The sequence below is a fragment of the Cavia porcellus genome, unplaced genomic scaffold (genome assembly GCF_034190915.1).
Source record: "Cavia porcellus strain 051 isolate PalLab524CR breed Dunkin Hartley unplaced genomic scaffold, mCavPor4.1 scaffold_19, whole genome shotgun sequence".
NCBI classification, from domain to species: Eukaryota; Metazoa; Chordata; class Mammalia; order Rodentia; family Caviidae; genus Cavia; species Cavia porcellus.
In genome coordinates this window covers 2,790,367-2,809,755 of record NW_026947502.1, presented here as the reverse complement: position 1 = coordinate 2,809,755, position 19,389 = coordinate 2,790,367, and the positions used below count along the sequence as shown (strand labels likewise).

Here is a 19,389-nt window from a genome sequence, read left to right as displayed (position 1 = left end):
AGAGGGCTTCTTCTTTCCTTCCTTGGCCCCTCTGTTGCTAGCTGCCAGAATTCAGCCCCGTGGAGGCTGCGCTGTGCTGCTGGATTCCACCCCGCTGCCAGCCGCGGGAAGCACAGCGCTGGGCTCACCTGGCAGCACCGCTCCACAGCTCCTGATTTCTACCCTCTGTTACTTCTCTTTCCAACCCCTGCCTACTTTTTCATTCACTCAGTACATGTTCTACTCCATGTTTTCAATTGTTGAGAGGCAGCTCCCTTTCAGGATGTTAATGCCTCTGGGGTTTACAGTGTGCTCATCTCAGGTAACCTGGCGCACTTGGCCTTCAAACAATACACAGAGCTGTGCTGTGGGATCCTGGGTACATGCAGCATGGGGAGCAACTCCGGGAAAAAACATCCACTGCATGCAGGGGCGGGGCTTGGGGGAGGCGGACTCCTGGAGAGGAAAAGGGACAGGAAACTGGTGTGGATCCTGCAGTCAGAGATCTACCCGACCTTCACAGAGTGAGAAGCCCCAGCAGCTGTCGGGCTGAGGAAGCCATCACAAGCTTGGGGACCTGGGGTGGGCACCCATGGGAGAGGCTGTGGAGCTCTGTGCCCCCAGACCCTGCCCCTGTGAGCCCTCTCTGGGCACACACAGCAGCCTCCTGCTTTCTGTGAGTTCTTCTAGTGCACGTTTGGATTTGAGCCCCTTGTTTATCTGTTCCTGCCTAGAGTCCCAAGTTCTGCTGGGAGTCCACAGTAGGTTAACAGAGACAGTCCTTGAACAGGAAACTCCAGTGCCAACTCTCTGCCAGGGACAGGGACACAGCACACACCTGCTGCTGCCTGGGCCTCGCTGCCATGGAGTCTGGTCTGTGGGAGCTCACAGGGAGCCCTGAGTGGTGTCAGCCCAGGGCTGAGCCCCCTTCTGTGAGTCTGGCTCAGCTCCTGCCTGGCCAAAGCTGGAGTCTGCTCATGGTGACCTGTGCCCAGGCCCTGGGACGCCCTGTTCTCTCCCCACACAGCAGTCCTCCCCAGTCCCCGAAAAACGATGAGAAAGAATAACCAGGGTGCCTCTCACTTCCCCTGCCTGGCAGTGGCCCTGCTTCCGGGAAGAGCACCTTCAGTTTCACTTTCCTGTCCCTGCAGGGTCAGGGCCCTGAGCTCTGGGCTCCTCCCTTCCCTGCTGCTGCTCAGATTCCTGCCTGAGGAGGGCAGAGCCTGGGGAGGTTTCAGTCCTCAGCTCCTCAGTCAAGGTGCAGTTTTCCTGTGTGCTGAGCCTGGCCCTGACCTGCACTGCCCAGGGAGGACAGGTGTGGACAGCAGGGCTTCACCACACCCCGCACATTCAGATCTTCTAGGGGACATACAGAAGAGCTCCACTCTGACACCACAAACCTGTTTTCTCCAAGGACCTGGTGAGTGAGAACATATTTGGAATGGGTGATTATAGAGTCAATAGAGAGTCAGTAGAGAATTAATAGAAATAATACTTTAGAATTAATGGATGGCTTGATCAGACGGTGGAAGTACCTAGATGCTATATTTGGACTAAGGGGGTGGGGTGTGCAGAGGTATAAACTGTGTGGACAGTGTAAGCGTCTAGGCGCTCTAAGACCTGAGTCACAGACAAGGTTTCCCCCATGCACTGCAGAAGGACCCCTGGAAGACACCAGGGCCATGGGCAGAGCCCTTCTGTGAGAGCCTCTGACATTACATATGCCCAACCTTGTATCTAAACCGCCAGAGCACACGGCTCTCATCAGACCAGAGGTGTGGGGGCCCCTTTGCTCTGCTCTGATCCCTGTGTGCACCTCTCCCCCTCAAATGCTGGCTTTGGCCTCTGGCTCTTGTGAAAGAGCTCTGCACTTGGAGGGGGATTCACCTTGGCTCCCAGCCCAGACGTTGGTTTGCTAAGATCACAGTTAGGGTGAACCCTAGGAACGGTCTTGCACAGTCACGAGATAAGGATCTATGTGTCCATTTCCACCTAAGGTCCTCCGTGGTTACCGTCACACTCCAGCCTCCCTCCCCCGAGTCTCTCCTACTCACACTCCGTGAGCGCAGTCTGAATGGCTCCAGGAGGAGGAGACAGGCGTCTTGCAGAGTGCTCTGCCCCAGCCACCACAAGTTGACTGTGGAAAAGGAAGTAATATTTAATAGAAATCCACTTAGATGATGTGTGACCCTTGAACCGTATGTAGGCGGGGCTCTGTGTGGCTGAAATCTGCTCACGACCCAGAATTGAATGTCCTCAATTTGTTCTCTGTCACTTGGTTCCCACTCTGTTTATCTGCTCAGTTTATCAGCACCAGACTCAGCAGACACTTCCATGTCACTGACGGGCCCCCCCCCGCCCTCCCCCGGAAATGCACACAGTGACAGTGACGCCCCGGGCTGAGGTCTCACCAGCTGGGTCCTCGCTGCTCGTGTGTGTCTCTTGGAGAATGCCTGCCTCCTTGATCACACTCTCCAAACCAGATCCAACGGGCACTCAGAAAAAGTCTTTGTCACACTGTCCTTGCTGTCTTCTGTCCTCCTGGGCCACAAAAGGTGATGTCCAGAAAGCTCTGCACCATGTAGCTGGTCCCACCCTGTTGCCAAGGGCATCTCTCTTCAGCCTGCCCTCTGCCCTGACATCATCCAACTGGAGGTTTCTTGCTTCTAATTGTCAAACGTCTAAACTCATCTCTTTGGGGTTCTGGGTGGCGGTCCTCACGGCACTCATCAGGTTTACTCCCTGGCCTTCGGTTCTGGTTCCTTCTGCTGCCCTGCTGTAAGGGTTAAGGCTTCTGTTGTGAAGGAGGAGCAGGTGTCAAGGAGCCTAGAGCCAGGAGAATTCCGTGACCCCAGAGAAGGTGCAGAGGGGACTCCCTGCCCTGCCTGCCTTCATCAACTCTGTCGCCACACCCGTTCCTCTGCCAGTGATGCTCGCTGCACTACCCAGCCTCTCCGCACCCTGCCCCTTTTAGTACAAAAGCTGCGGTGTGGTGGGGACAGGGCTACCGCTCTGCTGCCCTGGCCCTGACAGAGCCCGAGGTGATAATCCAGCATGTTCTTTCTCTTTTTCTACTACTCTAAGTTTTAGAACAGTTTTAGTGGCAGAGAAAAATTTAAAGGAAACGACAGGGCTTTTCCATGTACTCACTGTCCCTTCGCATGCATGGTCTCACCCATCCTTGGCATCCTCCTCCAGAGTGGCACCCAATACGATCAGCTAATTTAGGGCTGGCTCTTGATGCTGTGCATTCCAGGCTTCAGACAAATGTATGGTGGCGTGTGTCCACTCTTATACTGTGGCAAAAATGTCTTAGTTGCTTTGTCTAAGGTGAGACAAAATATCCAACTCCTGAACTTTATTTGTTTGATTTCAAGAGAAAAAAACAAAACAGAAAAAAAGGGTAGAAATAATACAGAATTTCAAAAATAAACAGTAAAAAAATCACTAGTTGATAAGTTACATATTGTCATCTTAGAAATAGTTGTTCAAATTATAAGATTAAAGCATACAAAGTGACACTCAAATAATGACACTGCAAACAGTTCTGCTCAATGATCCAACAAAAATTTAGTAATATAGTTATCAGTCCTACACACTTGTTTTGTATCTTAGAGAGGGTAATATTAAACATAACAAAACAGATCAAAACAGTTCGTAAGGAAAAAAGTTAAAGAAACACAGATTTCAAAGCAAGTCCACTGAGATCTTCACTGTCTATCTTATTGTCTCTAGTTTTCTTCCAAATAGTTGTCCCCATCTTCACACACATTGAATATATACTGAACATTATAGAGCTAATCAAATCATTACAGGATGACGAAGGCTTTTTAGGTCTTCAAGACCTGACATTGGCGCAGTCAATAATGACTACCATAATGTCTCTCATTCTCTTCGTAGTAGCTGTCCTTATCTTACTTATGCTGAAACTGAACTTAAGAGACTAGACTAATATCACTATGATTAGTGAATGATAGTATTGCTAGATTTTATATCATAATGTTACAGAATTAGCACTGGGTTTCTTAGTGTCTCTTCTTCAGAGTATCTGTTCATTACATCGTATATTATATAATCTGTTCCCATAAATAGTTTAGAAGTTCTTCCCATGTATGAATCTCTACATGTATATCTATGCTTGCTGTATTATAGGGAAAAACAGATCAAAACAAGACAACAAAACAAATTGCTAGAAAACCATGAAATGCCAAAGACATATAAGACCAGAATATTAGATGATCTACAGTAGTTACTATGCTGTGCCTTGTTATTTTCAATAGAATTGTCCACATCATCAGGCATTATATAGGTAAGCATAGCATTACATAGCTATTTTTATAAAAACACAATTTTGAAGACATTGTAGGACTTGAAAGCAGTTAATAATCAAAACGGGTATCGATATCTTTTACAGCTTGTCATCTTCAGAGTAGTTGCCTCTACTCGTAGACATGATACTATCAAGCATACCAAATTCGAATAAAATCAGTCAGGGCAAAACAGCAATCTAACAAACCAGCTTCAAATAACATCAATAGTAAGACAATGTAAGTAATACAGCATTTAAATTAATAGGAAATTAAGCATGGTTATCGTGGTATAACCTGCTATTTTGGGTTAGCTGTCTGTGCCCTGAAATCTAATATGAGTAGACAGACTAGAACAAAATATAATCAAACTAAACAGAGCAATAAGACTTCTGTGACGTTTAAATCTTGATACACTATTAACAATGTCCTCTGCCTTCCTTTTTTAGACAATTCCTCCCCTTTCCCTTTCTCAGGGTGCTTTGTATATTTTGGGTCCCACTACCTCCTTTATTTTTACATTAGGAGGCCAACCTGTTACCTATCTGAGTGTTGCTAACCTTTTTACCCCTGAGCTTGATCTTGAGCTGTGCTCCTTTACTTACTAAAGTCACAAGGTTTTCCTTCCTTCCAGCAGTGTAGTTCTACGCTGCCCAAAAGTGTCATAGCTTTCCAGTCTATCTGTGGCTGCTGGATGAGTTGTCCCTATTTCTCTCTGGTTTCCTGTCACGTACAGCATTGTTTTCTCAACTTTGACTCTCAGTTTATTAACCCTCTTTCAGGTTGAGTATATTTCCTATTCAGAGCATTTCGATGGAGCCTGCCTTCTAATCTACTCTGCCTGTGTTTCTTTTTTGTTAGTGTATCAAGGCTATCTATATTAAAGATTATAGCTTTCCGTCTCTGCCTCACCTCTGCTATTCTATTCTTCTGCTATTATTTGTCCACTTTTCTCCTTCATTCCACTGTCTGCCCCATTCACTGAGGCCTCTCTGCCACTGTTGCTGGAATCCTGGTTTTTTTCCTCTCTCTCTCTGGAATGTCCTTCAGGATTTTTTGTAGGGTTGGGGTGGTGGCGATGAATGCCCACAGTTCTTCCTTACCTTGGAAATGACTTGTTTCTGCATTAATTTTGAGAGAGAGTTTTTCTGAGTACATCAATCTTGGTTGGAGGTTATTTTCTTTCAGGGCTTGGACTATTTCCCCCAGGCTCTTCTTGATTTGAGAGTTTGTGTTGAAAAGTCTGTCATTATTTTGATAATTTTTCCTTTGTAGGTGATCTGCTTCTTTTCTCTGGTTGCTTTTAATATTCTGTTCTTATGGCAGATTTCTGGAATCTTGATTATTCTATGTCTGAGTGTAGATCTGTTTGGGTTGTAGGTGGCTGGAGTACTGTATGCCTCAGTTACCTAGATATCATTTCTTTTTCCTATGCTTGGGAAATTTTCCTTAATTATAATCTGTGAATAGTGTTTGTAGTTCATTTGTGGTTACTCCTGCTTCTTCACTCATGTTTTTTATTCTTAAGTTATAAATCCTCTTGTCGTCTTCTAGCCTTTGAATTATTTCTTCCTGGTTCCTTGTTATTTTTAAGAGATCTTTTCTTTCATGATCACACATCATAAATCTCTCTTCAAATTTCAGAAGGCTAACTTCAGTTTCTGTCAAGGCATTTTTCCAGCATTCAATAGAGTTTTTAGTTACCTAGTAATCTCTTTGGATCTGCTTCATGTATTCTAGATTTTGTTTATATTCTTTTCACAGTTCTGTTCCTTTTCACAGTTCTTCTGGTCTTCCATCTGTGTTCACATGGGAAGAGCTTATCATTTCTTTAATTAATCTTTTTATATCTTGCCTCACTTGGATCAGAAGTACAGATTTAAATTCATCTATGAGGTCACAAAGGTATTTCTTTATGTCCGCTGATGCCATGTCTAATATTGCATGATTACTGCACTTGTTCTCTTCTGTATTTATCTTGCCCGGGCTTATTTTCCCAGGGTCAGTAGTTGGAGGTTGTTTTTTTTTTCTATCTCTTGTCATGTTTCTGGTTTCTTTCTGCCAGTTTCTTTCAGTCCTGAGCGTTTCTGGCCCTCTCTGTATTACTTAGAGTCTTTCTGGAGCATGCTGTCAGGAGTTTTGCAGCTCTCCCCAATTTACTGTAATCTGAGGTACATGCAGGGATGCAGGGATGGTGCAAGGTAGCTTGGTGCCTCTGAGCCAGTCGACCCCCAAGTTCCATCAGAAACTTAGGCTATATCTTGTGGACATCACAGAGTTGTGACATTCTTGTCCCTGGCTGCTGGGTCCCAACCAGTGGCGAAGCTCAGGCGCAGCATATCCCACCAGTCCTCTCTGTGCCAGGGGCAGCCGACTGACACCACTGTTGCACCAGGCTCTGCACAACTCCAAGATGTCCTCCAGCCAGTGATAGCAGCTGTGGGACCCAATTCCCAGCAGTCACCAGGAATCAATGCAGTTCTCCATCTTAGCTCCACTCCATGCTGTGCCACGTCCTCCTGCCAAGGGCTCGGGACTCAATAATTCCCACTATCAGCAGCCATGGCTTCAGCTTGACCTTAAATTGCCTGACTCCACAGTGCTCCCAGTACAATGTGGACTGGTCTCAGTGAGCATGTATGGCTCCAGCCTTCCACTGGCATTTTTCCTTCCTCCACAGAGGTAGATTCTAGCTTGATGTGGTTTTTCCATGTCTAGATCAGCATCCCGCCTCTTCAGATAACTGAGCGGTGCCTGGCTTCAGCACCCAGGTGCATGGTCCTGTCCGCGGCCTTCTAATGTGCCACCAGGCAGCTCTGGCTGCTGCACATGGCCCAGGGACCCCCAACCCGTGAACTTTAAAGGAGAAAATGTTGGATTTGGCTTACAGTTTGTAGAGGTTTGAGTTGATGGGCCTGTTGCCTCCATGGTATGGTGGCATGGCAGATGGCAATTACTCATGGTATAGCAATCACAGAGCAGTGGTTGATGAGGGATGAGGGATAGAGAGTGACCCTTTCAGGCCAAATCCCCAAATTCACCTGCTCTAAACTAAGGCTGAGGCTTTACCTCCCAATCTCACACTCAGGAATAAACTCATCAGCAGACTAATGCCCTGGTATCACATTCCCATGATCCACTTACCTTCCCAAACCCCCACATATGAAAGCTTGAGGTCTTGCAGGGACATTAAGATGTAAGCTGTAATATCATGCCCTGAGCACAAAAACACTGATGCACATCCCTTTTTTCCAAAATTCCAGTGGCTTCAGGATTGTTGAAAAGTCTTAAGCCCAGAGTCTCCTCTGAGATTTAAGGGAAATTTTACTATAAGCCCATATATATATCAAACAGAAAGTTAAACATGGCCCAAATGCATGGGTATGAAGTAAATATTCACAGTCCGAAAAGGAGGGATAGGGAAACAGAAGCATATGGAAGAAAAGCAAGACTGAAGCCCAGCAGAGCAAACATTAAATCCTGTAGCTCCGTGTCCAGCACCCAGGACCAGCTGTGGTGCGTCGTGAGCTCCAAAGACCTTTGGTGGCCCTGAACCTGTGGCACTGCCTGTGGTGAAGCCTTCATGGCTTTTCTCTTGCTCCAGCTTTGCTCCCTCCAGCTTCCCTCAGACACTGCATGTTCCTGGCTTCTCCAAAAGCTTAAGTTCTCTGCTGCTCTTTAACCTTATGCTCTGACAGCGTCCTGCACTGCCTTCTGTCTGGGGAGGAACTGCATGAGCTCACAGCCCATTTCCCCAAATCTGGGTGGAAGCCATCTTGACCCCATAACTGTCACATTCTTTGTGCATCTAAAACCACAACCATTTCAATGTTTCTGAAGTCTGCCCCCAGCTGGAGCAGAGATAACCCCTTTTGTATCATGCTGGTGGCTGCACAGCCTCTGAGAGCCTGGATGGCTGATGGTGGTCAGCTGACAACTGGGAACCCATGCATTCCATAGGCTGCCAACGCTGCACCCTCAGATGCTTTTCAAAGCAAAGTCCTTCACTTATCCACCCTTAAGTTTGTGAAAGGTGGAATCTTTCAGATTCCTCCCATGGCCTTTCCTCAAGGCAATCTTTGTTTTGTCCAAATCCAAAATACAGGCAAACATCAGTTGTGACAAATTGCAAAAAGTTTGTTTTCCAAACAAAAGTGTTTGGCAAAATTTTGCTTTTGCTTGTGAACTCTCCATCAGGTGACAAACACCACTGAGGCTATCTTTCCTGCATGAACAGGAACGTGGCTGTCTTCACTGAACTTCACTGAGTCATGAATGAATTTAGTTGCCTAACTGAGATATAACTGTACTTGGATTCTTTTGCATGGGCATCAAGTTTGGTTTTGTAGCAACCAAAATCTCCTACATTTCATTTTGCAGCCTCCTGCTTTACTGTAGCTTCTTTTCTGGCCAAACTCTTAACATTTTGACCGGCGCAGCCCCAATGAAACAGGAGACAGGAGACGCTCTTGTGGACGACAATTAACTGCTAGTTTATTTACGCGGGCTCTGGTTTATATATTTGGCCGTGACCAATCACAGGCTGCCACAAGGAAGCAGGGCGGGAATGGGATGCAGGCTCTGGCTACTATATCCAGCTGTGGCCAATCAGGAGTTGCCACAGAGTACGGAGTAGAGCGCGGGGTGCGCACGGGTTGGCTAATTTAAAGAGGAACGTAGTGCATTGCGGAAGCTGGCGTGGTCCTTAGTCCCGGCTGGGGTATGGTATGTTGAGCGCCTGCACCCAACAACATTTAAAATCATTGTGCTGGGCCTTTTGCACTTGACTCTCAGATCTGCCTAAAACCACCAACACCACCCATGCCACCACCTCAACCTTGGTCATCCTTGAAATTTCTTTTCCCAGTGAATTGGTCTTCCATCTCCCTCTCCTGCAAAGTCTCAGGAAAGGAGCAAAATGCAGACAAATGTTTTGCTCCAGCATAACACACATGGCTTAGACTGCAGATGCCAGTGGAGTCTTTGTTCTCCAATGAAACCTCCCAGCACGGTCCTTTCCATTGGCTTCTTTATCAGTCTTCTGGCCTTGTGGACTGTAACCAGAATCACTCAAGCTTGATTTACACCATTCTGGGGCTGTTTTCCATCCTCCACCTCCAAATCCCTCCCACAGGCCAATTCCAAAGGCTTCTACATCACGTGATCAGGTAATGCCACAGCGACCACTGCACTTTCCTGCCACCAAGATGTGTTAGTCACTTCTTCACCACTGAGACACACACAGCTCAGAGGAGGAAAGGTTTACTGACCCTCAGTTTGTAGAGGTTTTAGTCATAGCTCACAGGCTCCAAAGCCAGATGGCAGGGGAGAGGGGAATGGCAGAGGACAAAGAACTCATGACACGGCCATCCATGACCTCAGTAATGCACTCCTCTAATCAGCCTTTAAATCCCAAAATCACATTTAGCTCTGAACTCATCTGCGGGACTAACCCCCTGGTGAGTATCAGGCCCTCACAATCCAGTCGCCTCCCCAAGCACACCATGACCACACGACACTTTGAGGGCACATGCAGACAGAAGCCGTAGCGACGAGCATCTTCACTACACTGGAAATGCGCTGTGCTGTGCATTTTCACTGACAGCAAACCCAGGTGACCACTGGAGTTTCAGTTTTTTCTATTATTTTGTCTTTTCCACAGTCTCATATAACTGGAATCACTCAACATAGTCTTTTGACTTCTTTCATATACAAATATGCATTTAAGGCTTAGCCTCTTTCCAATCTCTTCATGCTTCTGCGTCTCATTTCTTTGGGCTACTAAAGAATATCTCCCTGGAGCAATGAGAGCTTAACAAACAGGTCACACTGAGGAACTTCCTGGGACTGAACCTTTTAGAAACATGGACCTGCAAGTTTTTGGACAAACCTGGCTTTTCATGTATTTTGGGTAACTGTCACGAGACCTTAGTGCTCAGTGTGTTTCTTTGTGTAGCAATGCTGCCGAGCTGTCTTCCAAACAGGGCCACCATTTTGAATTTCCGCCTGCAGTGGAGAGTGTCTTTCTGTTCCTCATCCTCGCCAGCATTTGCTGGTGTCAGTGTTCAGACTGCGACCAGCCCCGCTGGCCTGTGGTGGTTTCTCCTTATTGGTTCCCTTCGGATGGCCTCGCAGCATATAGCAGCGAGTGCGTTTCCCCCGCACATCTTCTCCAGGGAGGTGCTTACTGAGGTCCCTGTCCGAATTTGTAATGCTGTCGCCTGTTTTCTCATCGTTCAATTTTAGAGTCCTTCATGCTTGTGGTTCTATAGTCACTCAGGTGAGTGCTTGCTTTGTTTTATTTTTTATTGTTTGATTCGCATCACAGGAGAGTGCATCCAGGGCATCACCACTGAGGCACATCCTTGACGATTTTTCCTTTTGTTTTTTTACTCTGAGACAGGGTCTCATGTTGGACTTAAACTTTTGAACTTTGCTTCCCTTACCTGCGTGCTGGAGTCACTGCTGTGCACCCAGAGGCAGCTCTTCAGCCAACAGGCTTTGCAGGCACTGACCCACCTTTAACTCTCGTGATGATGTCTTCTATACACAATACTTTTAAAATTTTAAGAAAGTCCACCTTATCAGATGTATGTCTCATAGATTGTTCAATATTGTATCCAAAATCAACACCATACTCTGGGTCATACAGGATTTCTTTTTCTTCTTGGACTTTCATGATTTTAAAGGTAATGCATAAGCCTTATGTTAATTAATTTTTGTGAGGGGTATAAGGTCTGTATCCACACGTACTTTCTTGCGTGTGGATAATCATTACAGCGCTTCTTCTATCCAGGGTACCTTTGACTTATTGTATGTGCTTGCTTGCCTTCAAGTGGTTCTGCTTCTGGACTGCTCTGTCCCATTTGTCCCTCCATCATTTCTTTCACACTGTCCATCAGACTGTTGATGAGTGCAGCTTTAGAGTGACCCCAAGGCCAGGTGCTGCTGTCACGCTGTGGGTGGGTAGCAATCTGGTGATGGTCTGCTGCTGCCTTTTCGGATAGTCCCAAAGAAAACATCATTTTCCCAACAAAAATAACTAAGACATTATGAACAAAGTGGAAGGGGCAGGACCGTGGGAATGGAAAGCCAGAACTTGAAGTCCACGAAGGATTGTTCAGGCAAGAGGGCAGCCCAGCCTGGGGAGGCCCAAGTCTGCACTCACACCAGGAGTCCCGGGAACACCTGGGAAGAGGAAGGGGAGGGTTCTGCAGTTACAGTGTGAGGGTGGGGATGAGGATCTGCTTTGTCTTAACAGAAAATCCAAGGTCTTCCCTGAAGAGTTGACTCCTGACCTTCTCCCCGTGTCCTTCCTCCAGTACCTGGACTGCTCACAGCCATGGGTCAGGCCTCCTCCTCCTCCACAAACCCCGCTACAGGCGAGAATGGTGACTTAGCCTCCAGCTTTGACGAGTATTTCAAAAATATCACAATGGAAACTAAAATCCTGACCAACAAAGATCAGGATATGATTAAGTTGTATCTGCAGCAGGGAGACGTCCAGAAGGCAGCTTCTGTAATCAACGCTGTCCTGAAAGACATCGAGAATGCTCCACTGAGCATCGCAGTGACCGGGGAGGGCGGGTCAGGAAAATCCACTCTGATCAATGCCCTGCGTGGGGTGGCCCACGAGGATGAAGGAGCAGCTGCCACTGGGCTAACCGAGACCACCACGGAAGGGACTGAGTACAGACACCCCAAGTTTCCCAATGTCTCAATATGGGACCTGCCTGGTGTTGGGACCACGAAATTCTCTCCTGAAAAATATCTAAAGAAAGTAAATTTTGCTGACTATGACCTTTTCCTGATCGTCTCTTGCACCCGCTTCAAAAACAATGATGCACACTTGGCCAAAGCCATTGCAAAAATGAAGAAGAAATTCTATTTTGTTCGAACAAAAATTGATATTGATTTAAGCAATGAGGAAAGAGCAAAACCACGAAACTTCAATAAGGAGAAACTCCTGGAAAAGTTGCGAAATGATATTGTGACCCAATTGAAGGCTGTTGGAGTGTCTGCGGCTCAGATCTTCTTAATTTCCAGCTTTGATGTGGGTGACTATGACTTCCCTGAGATGGAGAAGACCCTTCTGAGGGACCTGCCAGCTCACAAGCGTCATGTCTTCAGGATGAGCCTGCCCAGCCTTACGGAACCTGCCATTAATCAGAAGACAGATTCCCTGAAGCAGAAGATCTGGCTGGAGGCCCTGAAGGTCGGAGCAACAGCCACTGTCCCTCTCGTGGGCCTCTTCAGTGACAGTGAAAGAAAGAAGCTGGAGGACACCCTGGGCCTGTACAGGTCCCACTTTGGGCTGGATGACGAATCCCTAGAAAAGATGCCCCAGGATTTGCACGTGTCCGTGGAGGACCTCAAGGCAAACCTTCAGTATCCCAGCTTGGTGTCAGCCGAGAGCAATGAGTCCTTCTCAGAGAAGATGATGCAGATTGTTCAGACGGTTCTTTCAGTCACCGGAGGCCCCATCGCCACCGGCCTGTACTTCACAAAGGCCTTTTATATACATAATTATTTCCTTGACACTGTGGCAAATGATGCGAACGTTCTCCTTAATAAAGAAGATCTTTTTGGTGCCTCTGCTGGCTCTGTGGAAGGCTACCAAGAATAAGGAAACTGAGGCAGCCAGCGGCCTCTTCCGTCCTGCTGCTGAAGTGGGCCTGAGCCCTGGGAAGCCGGCTTAGGGCTCTCGGAGGCAGCCAGGCCGGCCTGCAATACACACACATGCGATCTTTCTTTAGAAAATTAAGTCTAGCAAACTGGCATTTTATGCTAAAAGAGCCAGACATTCGCTGGGTTCTGGTTCCTTCACACTCAGGGCTCCTCTCTACGATGATTTAACTGTAAAAACTTGCTGACACACAATAAGACTAAAACAGGGCTTTGAGTAAATGTGTACACAGCATGTCTTTATTATTCCTGATATTCTGCTCCAAATCTATACATTGGGATCATTAAGGGACAATGGATTTGACTGCATCTCCTTGTAGATAAAGGATGAAAACAACTTAGAAGTGCAACGCAGCTGTCCTGAGGAAAGAGAGGTCCCAGATAGAGATGGGGACAAAGACGGCCTCAGAGCGATGAAAACAAATGCTTGGTCAACTCTGACGCTTGCTAAGGAACACACTCGGTATTTTGAAGACTGGCATACCAGGGAGAGACGCAGCAGTCTACTGCTGTGGAACTACTGAGCTTGCCTTTCCTATAAAACCTACACCAGAGCCTGGAATTGAGCTCAGCAGCATACGCACCTGCCTGGCAAGTGCAAGGTCATGAGTTCAATCCCTGGTACCAAAAAAAAAAAAAAAAAAACAAAAGAATTACACCATAGATGAGAACAAACCATAGATGAGAACTTACTTTGGCGTGAGCTTCCCCTATCAATGCAGAAGAGCGCTACAGTGAGAACACCAGCATTTTTCAGAGGTTACAGAAGTAATCAACCATAGCCAAGTTGACGAAATTGTAAGTTTTTATACGGTAATTAAACTTCAGTAAAATTGGGGCAGCCAGACATCTTGGCACGCACATGGAGTCCAATCACTCTGTGAGGCTGAGGCAGGAGAATAGAAAGATTGACATCTACCTGGACAAATTAGTACATTTAGCAGAACCTGTCAAAGAATGTGTGTGTGTGTGTGTGTATATATATATATATATATATATATATATATATATAATGCCAGGAATGATGTGGTTCAGTGCAAAGACTTTGTATCCAATTCTCTCTGCAGTAAAAGAAGAAAGAAAGAAAAATAACGAAGTTAGGCAATGAACCTCTGACTGCTAAGCCACATACAGGTACTGTGTACCTCGCAGTGGCGATCCAAACACAGCAGTAAGAAACTTTCTTGCTTAAACCGCAGAAATCTACCAAAAAGGGCTCAGGAAGTACTGAGAGCACCAGCCCACATTAAATGATACTTTGAGGACCAAATAATCAAAATCAGCACAGAACAGGAAACTGCAAAGCAGGTTTTCTTTAGTGATTGTGAAGCGAACAAAAACACAGCAGGGGCAGCAGCAGACTCATGACAGAAGCGAGATGAGACAGAAGTGGACGTTGTGTGGCACCTGGCTCGCAGATTAACCCTGCTGAGCACCGTGGAGGGCAAACACCAGGTGCTTTCCCACGCTAAGGTATAACTATCAATTTTTATGATGATAGTTGCTTTGTTCTTAAACTTATAAAATGTATCCTTTCCACTATGAGGCCACATGTAAGACTTCCAACAACCCAGAGAGCAGAATTTTGAACCCCCAAAATAACACTCTTTAGAAAGCCAGTTAGCGCGCCTCGGTGACAAGGCAGTGGGATCTACCAGAGGAAGCTTTAGCCAAATCTATCTTGGGGATCCAGGAAAAGAGCCAGCAGAATGATTTTAAAAGTTCTAAGTTTGTTCACAATAAAAGCACCAGTAAACCTAGCTAGAGCAGAGGAGAAGGTTGCTGAGGTTGAATAGGAAACCATAAAAGACTGTCTGAGGCCAGCACAGGAGACAGCAGGATTCCAGCCTTGACAGCCTTGAGGTTATCAAGGTGGAAGCAGGTGCTCAGAGTAGAGAGCACCCAAAGACCATGCCCAGAATGCTGGCACCTGGAGAGTTTTATCCTAGAGGCTGGGTGCAGAGTGCTCCGCAATCCAGACACTCGACCCTGACACCCAACAGAGAAAGAAGCCTGGCTGCCGCTCTAGCTCGGGACAGACATTGGATCAGCCCATGGTGGTGGTTTTATGAAGAGGACCACCTGGAGGGCTCTCCTTGAATAAAGATTGATTCCCTCCACCCTGGCTGAACCTGCTCTCTCTCCATGTACTGATAGGTACAGAGCTGGCTAGGCCATTTCCTTTCCCTTCAGTTGGCTCTAAGCAATGTAGACAGGGCTGGCTGAAGGACTGATGTGGAATCTTTGAAGCCAACCCAGTGTTTATCTAAATGGTTGAGCCCAGTGGGATGCAGAGCCACTATTCCAGGGCTGTTGGCTGGGTTCAAGCCTCTAGATAAGAGGCTATGACTTCCCAGGGCACAAAAGTTTACACATCAGAACTGAGGTACTGCCCCCTGAACATTAACTGCTACCCCAACTGTGTTATGCAGACTGGTCTTTCTGTATACCCTTCTCTCTGCCTACTGCAGAGGTACGTTCTGGCGTCCTGCCCAGCCCAGCTCACAAACTCATTCAATTCCCACCATTCTCGGTCACTCATCCTCGAGCCACTCCCTTCTTCACCAGTTAACAACATCTAGGTTGGTCCCTGGGTCAAGGCCTTTGTTCCGTGAACCTCGATCCGGACCAGACTCTGGACCCCTTGTCTGCCCGTATGTGTAAATATGTCTGAGTGTGTTTATTCTCGCCCTGGGTTGCACTGGAGGCAGTAGATTGGAATCAACTTAGCAGAATTCCAATACTGTTCCCATGTCAGGCCGTGATGAGGATGAGAAAAGGGGCTTCCAGTTTTAGGTGCATGTAGGATGTAAGAATTGTGGGATCAGGAAGGCTTCCATGCAGATGTCTGAAGAGGGGCTGGGCGAGCAGGCACTGTGCCCCTGAGTGTGAGTGTGAGGACGAAAGTGCAGTGGAGACTCCAGAAGTCTGGGGAAGCCAGGAACACTGATCATCTGAGGAACACTGCAGCAGGGAACAGAGCCAAGCCCAGAGGAAAGCCCTGGAGGTGCATCCACAGCAGTGCTGTTGGGGCCGCATCACCCAACCCTTCACGTCCACATCTTGCCAAAGGTTGCCTCTGATACTGCACGTGGAAAAACAGGACTTACTATTTTTCTGCTGGGTTTTGGCCTTGCTTTGTTCCCATTCCTAGCTATTGCACTGTTTGTAACTTTTGGAATGAAAATGTCTATCTTGTGCCATTAAAGTTGGACGTGTTTAACCTTCTTTTCATTTGTAAGGGGCTCAGAGCTAAGAGTTCACCTTAAACCTCAGGAGACTTGTGACTGGTTCTTTTCAGCAACTGTTAGGATTTTTGGCAGCTCTTGGATACGAAATAAATGTCTTCTGCCTAAAGGGATGTACATGAATCTTTGGGGGCTCAAGGGCAGAATGGTAAGGCTTGTATGCAGGAGTTCCCCCAAAGCATCATGCAGTCATAGGTGGGCCTTTGCGGATGGCTGGATCTCCAGAGTGTGATGCTGGGACTGGGGCACGTGACTCCTAAACCACTGCTGGGTTAGCATAGCTCTGGGTGGGATTAGAGGCACACGGGAGGGAAAGAGGGCTGTCTCTTCGTGCTGCCACTTGCTTGTTTTGCTACTATCACCCCAAAAGGAACTGCTTCTCCTCCGCCTGCCCCTCTGCCAGGCCACAGCCCACCTTGGAGCCTTCCAATTACGGACTTTACAGATGGTGGCCTAAGTAACCCTTTCCTGCCATAGCTTTTGGTGTCAAGTATTTTGTCTCAGTCAAGTCACCTCGCCATTCCATCCTCATTTAAAAAGCTCCTCTGAGTCAGGCAGTTGCTTTTATAACCTCCAACCAGCCCTGCCCCACATGTGTACACAATTACAGTCACTCGGTGGTGTCCCCAGAAGGGGGGACAGAAGAAGGGAAAGCGAGCTAGAAAGCAGAGAAGGAAATCAAGATTTAAAAACTTCGACTTCTGGGACACCAAGTCTCCTTGGAGCTGTCAGGTTGAGGATGGCACCCTATCCCGGGAGGGTGTGGGCTGCTCCCCTGGGAGAGGCTGTGCAGTCCTGTGTTTCCCCAGACCCTGCCCTGAGTGAGCCCTTTACACCCACACCACAGTGGGAAGGACAGCAGTTCCCACACTTCAGTGAGTTAGTCTAGGAAACGGTTGAATTCGAATCCTTTAATTGTTTTGTCTTATTCCCTAGAGTCTCAAGAATTGCTAAAAAAATCCCAATGCTTACAAAAAAAAAAAAAAAAAGAAGACAGACATCCTTCATCATAGAAATTGCAAGGCTTTCAGAAATTCTGTGCCTGGGATCAGGTGACAGATCACAGGTGCTATTGAAGTGGCCTCACTGCCATAGAGTCTGATCTGTGACACTGCACAGGAAGGTGTGAGGGCCATCAGACCAGGAGTTAGCTCATGTCTGCACACAGTAGTTTGGATTCTGCCTCAGCTGAGAGCTCTGAGGCTGATTTTTCTGTCCCCAGCACACCATGCCCTGGGGAATAGTGCACTTCTCTCACTGTCACCCCAACAGCACAGTAAGTGGCCACGGTGCTCCTCAGTTTAACTACCTAGAAATGGCTGTTTCTAGGAAGAACAATCCAGAGCCCAGTTTCACTTCCCTGTTCCTGGAATCACAGTGCCCTCCACTTTGAGCTCCTCCCATGCCCAGGGTTGCCCAGATCCCAGTCTGAGGAGGGCGGAGCCAGAACCCATTTAAGTTCTCAGCTCCTCTCTCAAGGTGCTGACTGTCAGCACACTTTGCCTCCATGCTGGCCACCTGAACCCCGTCCTGCCCTGCCCTGCCCTGCCCTACCCAAGGAGGACAGGCGTGGACAGAAGGTATTTCCTTTCCCCACACAGTACATTCGGCTCTTCTGGCTAAACTTTAGGAGCTCAACTCTGACACCAGAAACCTGTTTTCTGCAAGGACCTGGTGAGTGAGAAAATATTTTGGAATTACTGGAGACCTAAGAATAGGTAGCTCAGTGGCTGTGAGGGGGGAAAAACTGTTTGTTCAGTTTGGGCTGTAAGGGGTACGCAAGCTGAGGAGGGGTGGTGCGTGGACAGCTATAAACCACACAGACAGTGCAAGCATTCGGATACTTTCAGGCAGCGGTCACAGACAGGCTTTTCCCTTGCACTGCTGAAGGACCCTGTGAAAGACAGTGGCAGGGCCAGCCCCGAGAACCTCTGGCAGCACACATCCCCGACTCACACCTAGACACTCAATCAGAGCACAGGGCTCTCATCAAACCAGAGGTGCTGGCTGAGGGCCCATGTGATCTACTGCAGTCCCTGGATGGACCTCTCCCCACCAAATGCTGGCTTTGGCCTTTGGCTCTTGCTAAAGAGCTCTGCACTTGGAGGGGACTTTCCCTTGGATCCCAGCCCTGACCTTGGTTTGCTAAGGATTAGATCACAGTTAGGACACAACCTGTCAGAGTCCTTGAGCCTTCATGTGACTGGGAGGACCCTTAGAATGGTCTTGCATAGCCACCAGGACGCCAGGAGGATTTATGTATGCATATTCACTCAAGGCCCTTAATAAATCCTCCTCCCCCTCTCCCCAGTCTCTCTCCACCTCACACTCCGTGAGTGCATCTGAATGGCTCTAGGACGAGGGGACAGGCACCTTGGGAAGTGCTCTGCCCAGCTGCCACAAGTTGACTGTTGAGAAGGAAGTAGTCATAAGCACTGTGAAATGATGTGGGAGAGAGCACAGCAGCATGGGTGTTGTGTGGCTGACATTCGCACAGGGGCAGAATTGGATGTCCACATCTGTTTCCTCCAGTTCCTGGCACTGGACCCCCACTCTCCCTGTCTGCTCAGTTCTTCAGGACCAGTCTCTGCACACACGCCCGTGCCCTCCCATGTGTCCTCCCCACTGACATCCCCTGGAAATGCCCAGCACTGAGCCAACATGTGTCGTGGCTGAGGTGCTCCTAGTCGGTTCCCCTTTGGTTGCGTGTGGCTGTCCAGCTCCTGGGCTTGCTGGCTGTATACTGCAAAACACTTTATTTCTCAAAGGAGCTCCAGGGAAATGCTTTACACATAGCAAGGAGAAGCCCCTGTAGCTGCCAGCTGGCAAGGTCTCCCCTCTTGTTTATGAGAAGAGAGGCCCGTGGCACCAACTCCATGTCCCTTAGTGGCTAAGAGGTCACTCAGCCACCTGGTGACACCAGGGCTTCCCCAGCCCCCTTGCATAGAAAATACTTCCATCCATTGCCATAGACACCAAGCTACATCTTATGTACCCCCTCAGGAAAGTGTCCTTGCTCCCTCCTTCCCTCCTGGGCTGCAGTAGCTGACTGCAGAGGCCTCTGGAGAGGGATCTGATCCCATACTATGGCAGAGGGCATTGCTTCAACCTGTCTTTGGCCCGGATATTAACCTTTACTTGAGGCTTCTTGCTTCTTGCTATAAAACTTC

General features: G+C 47.7%; 1 protein-coding gene across 5 annotated transcripts in view; it reads left to right on the top strand.

The window, feature by feature from the left end:
- The window catches only part of LOC106028163 (interferon-gamma-inducible GTPase 10-like), a 49,913-nt gene continuing 30,524 nt past the window's right edge, over positions 1–19,389 (top strand). For 3 of the 5 annotated variants that reach the window (XR_010041011.1, XR_010041008.1, XR_010041009.1), the window contains exons 1-2: positions 484–1,399; positions 17,156–17,893. Coding sequence is in view for 2 of the 5 variants with exons in the window: in XM_063230527.1 (XP_063086597.1) it covers positions 363–655; positions 1,131–1,399; positions 11,609–12,912 (1,866 nt within the window). In the remaining 3 variants the exon portion in view is untranslated. Of the gene's footprint in view, positions 1,400–11,547; positions 16,195–17,155; positions 17,894–19,389 lie in introns of those variants that run through there. The other 2 variants (XM_063230527.1, XM_063230528.1) reach the window with 2 other exon arrangements.